We start from the raw sequence: 3,771 nt of genomic DNA, 5'->3' as shown, positions 1-3,771 counted from the left end.
AGAGTCATACAAAGTTGAAGAAACATTGTCCATGCTAAGATCCGGATGATAAGGAGCCACTGTCCTTGACCTACTCACAATCCTACATTGAGTTTTGTCAGGATTCAACTTCATACCCCATAATTTCCGGTGCAGGACAACTCAACACCGCCGACTCAACAACGCCAACTTAACACCACCGACTCAACACCGCCAACTCAACACCGCCGACTCAACGCCAGGACAACTCGACACCGGGACAACTCGACACCGGAACAACTCAACACCAGGACAAATATACAGTAAAATTATAAAACACACACACATGCATATATATATATATATATATATATATATATATATATATATATATGCATGCATATATATATATATATATATATATATATATATATATATATATATATATATATATATATATATATATATATATATATATATATATATATATACATATATATATATATATATATATATATATATATATATATATATATATATATATATATATTTATTCATATATATATATATATATATATATATATATATATATATATATATATATATATTTGTCTCTTTTTAATGAACAATTTCAACACTTCTTTATTCCAAACTTTCTCTCATGATTCTCCTTGCAATATATATAAACTACCGATGCAATTGACTTGTAGATCATATATTTGTTTTGTTTTTGACATTGACTATCAGATAAATGTGAATGTTGCAACCAACTTTCTCTTCAAAAAATTAAAATTCTGTGTAATCTAGGCCCACTATACTCTAACAAGAAATTTTCTTCTTTTCCTTCTTCTGGAATGTAAATCTTGTACTGGAGGGAGGTTAACTGAACTAAACTGAACAATAAACTAACACAATCAACACTAAAAAGGTGAATCTTATAGGCCCTTTAACCCAGTGGTTCCCAACCTGTGGTACGCGTACCACTAGTGGTACGCGAGGGCCTTTCAGGTGGTACGCAAACACTTTCGGGGTCATGAACGATTTTTAGTTATATTTTACTTCACAAAGATGTGTACTGCCTAACACAAGATAATCTGGCAACGATTTGCAACTGTTGCCACACGCCACCCACTGGTCCCAGCAGCCCACCGTTGAATTAGGTCCTCCACTAACTCTCGTAGTTGCCTACGATCGCCAGCTACTTCAACTAAAACTCAGTCAACTCGTTTTTAACCGAATTTAAATGTGAAGAATTAAGTCACCAAGTGAATCTGGCAGTTTTTCGGAGGTTAGTGGAGGACCTAATTCACACAGTACACTTACTTGATGCGCTAATATGTCGTATTAGTTGCATTTTATCGACAAGAAATAACATATGTGGCTGACGGCGAGAATCCAGTTGCTTGATAAGCAAGTGCATCATTCTCTGGATGACGGTGATGAGTGTCAGCCAGTGACGTCATGGTCACTGAAAGCTGATTGGTGGAGAGACGAGTCCGGGCTAGGAGAGAATTGCAAGACGGGGCAGTTAGGAAGGGCACTCAGCAGTACAAGTACGTTGCCTTCCCCTCCCTTTACATCACCCTCCCTTACTTCACACTTCCCTCCCTTCTTCCCTCCACACCTCCCTTACTTTACTATACCTTACTACTTATACTTTACATATACTTTATTTATTTCTGGATTGATTAATCTTTTTTTTTCTTTACTTATCCACAGGATTTGACATGCCGAAGAGAAAATATGACCCGGCATACATAAAGTATGGTTTCATTGCAATCAAACATGGAGAAGTTCTTCCGCAGTGTGTGGTCTGTATGAAGTCCCTTTCCAATGCGGCCATGAAACCCAGCCTGCTCAAACATCATCTTGAGACTAATCACGTGGACAAGAAGGACCGAGATCAGAGCTACTTCCAGCGACTTGGCGAGAACGTGAAGCGGCAGCGCATGGACAAGACTGGCCAGATCTACCAGAAGGGAGCAGGAATTGTGAAAGCATCCTATGAAGTCGCTCTCCTGGTGGCTAAAAACATGAAAGCGCATACCATTGCAGAGTCTCTCATCATGCCAGCGGCAAAGATCTTGGTCAGCCACGTGATTGAAGAGGAGGCGGTGGCGGAGTTGGAGAGTGTTTCCGTCTCTAACAACACTGTACAACGCCGTATCGAGGAGATGTCGGTTGACATTGCTGACCAAGTGGTTGAGGGAGTGAAATCCTCAAAGTATGGGTTTGCTATTCAACTCGACGAATCGACGGACGTCACCAACTGCTCTCAACTACTTGTCTACGTCCGCTTCACGCAGAGTAATGCTGCGAAGACTGAGTTACTGCTGAGCCAGAATCTGTCCAATACAACAACAGGAAAGGATATTTTCAACGTTTTGGACAATTTCTTCAAGCAGAATTAACTGGACTGGGGAAAGTTGGTCGGATGCACGACAGATGGGGCTCCATCGATGCTCGGTCGAAAGTCAGGTTTTCAAGCCCATGTGAAAGCTGTAGCCCCAAACGCCACTGCTTTCCACTGTTTCATACACAGATTCGCCCTCTGTGCTAAGGTGCTCCCTCCGAAGTTGTTATCCTGCTTGAACCGAGTTATCAGAATCGTTAATTTCGTCAAAACATCTGCCCTGAATACTCGACTGTTCAAGCTCCTCTATGAAGATTTTGGCTCTGACCACATCTGTCTCCTCTACCACACAGAGGTGCGCTGGCTCTCCCGGGGTAATATGACGAGGCGTCTCTTTGAACTGAGAGATGTACTCCTCGTATTCTTCAAGGAGAAGGAACACGATTTTCAGAAAGATCTGGAGGACGAGGAGTTTATCTCAAGGTTGGTCTACCTGTCAGACATTTTTGGAGCCCTCAACCACTTAAACTTGTTCCAAGGGCCCGACTGCACTGTCACAGAGTTCATCTCGAAGCTAGGAGTGTTTGTCCGGAAGCTGGATCTGTGGATGAAGAACATGGAGAGCGAACGCTACGGAATGTTCCAACTCCTGACTATCCTTGAGAGGAAGCCCACTGATGAATTTGCCCAAGAAATCGTCCATCACCTCTCACTGATCAAGACTGAATTGAAGCATTACTTCCCGGACGTGACATGTTGTGCCTACGTCGCCAATCCGTTCTCCGTTGATCCAGCCGATCTGCCTGTTGGGACTGGGGAACAAGAGGAACTCATAGATATCCAGGCTGACGAGACAGCAAAGACGAAGCACAAAGAATGCTCTCCTTTAAACTTCTGGGTGACCATGGCCTCCTCATACCCGACGCTAGCCCGTCACGCTGTTCCCCAGCTACTGATTTTCCCCTCGACGTGGGAGTGCGAGCAGGTGTTCTCAGCCTTCATGGCCATCAAGTCAAAGAGCCGGAACCGTCTTGCTGCGCCCAGGCATGATTTCTGATGTGCTGTGAGCAAAGTCTTGCCCCGCATTGACCAGCTGGTGGAGAAGAAGCAGATACAGCCCTCGCATTGAGTTGTTGTTTTCTTAGTTAATTTGTGTGTTCTATTTTTACAATTATAGAAATAAAGTGGTATCTCATCGAATTTAGTTTCTCTGGAACTAGGTGGTACGCGGCGACTGTACGGGACCTTCAAGTGGTACTCGATCACAAAAAGGTTGGGAATCACTGCTTTAACCACTCAATATCGAAAAATAAAACAATTGTGTGACCTACAAGTCATTTGCATCTGATCGGTAGTTTATATATACATATATATATATATATATATATATATATATATATATATATATATATATATATATATATATATATATATATATATATATATATATATATATATAT

At 41.4% G+C, this 3,771-nt stretch overlaps 2 protein-coding genes across 2 annotated transcripts; both read left to right on the top strand.

Moving 5' to 3' along the window:
• The first annotated feature begins 1,333 nt into the window (after nt 1–1,333).
• LOC137622454 (zinc finger BED domain-containing protein 5-like) lies at nt 1,334–2,369 on the top strand. The gene is made up of 2 exons (XM_068353060.1): nt 1,334–1,511; nt 1,678–2,369. The coding sequence occupies exons 1-2, from the start codon at nt 1,334–1,336 to the stop codon at nt 2,367–2,369; spliced, it is 870 nt and encodes a 289-aa protein (XP_068209161.1).
• A 48-nt stretch (nt 2,370–2,417) lies between these two features.
• Nucleotides 2,418–3,361, top strand: LOC137622453 (zinc finger MYM-type protein 6-like). The gene is made up of 2 exons (XM_068353059.1): nt 2,418–3,043; nt 3,169–3,361. The coding sequence occupies exons 1-2, from the start codon at nt 2,418–2,420 to the stop codon at nt 3,359–3,361; spliced, it is 819 nt and encodes a 272-aa protein (XP_068209160.1).
• Nucleotides 3,362–3,771: the final 410 nt, after the last annotated feature.

The sequence above is a fragment of the Palaemon carinicauda genome, chromosome 29 (genome assembly GCF_036898095.1).
Source record: "Palaemon carinicauda isolate YSFRI2023 chromosome 29, ASM3689809v2, whole genome shotgun sequence".
Classification (NCBI taxonomy): domain Eukaryota; kingdom Metazoa; phylum Arthropoda; class Malacostraca; order Decapoda; family Palaemonidae; genus Palaemon; species Palaemon carinicauda.
Note: the sequence above shows the minus strand (reverse complement) of the source record. Positions and strands in the feature narration are given on the sequence as shown.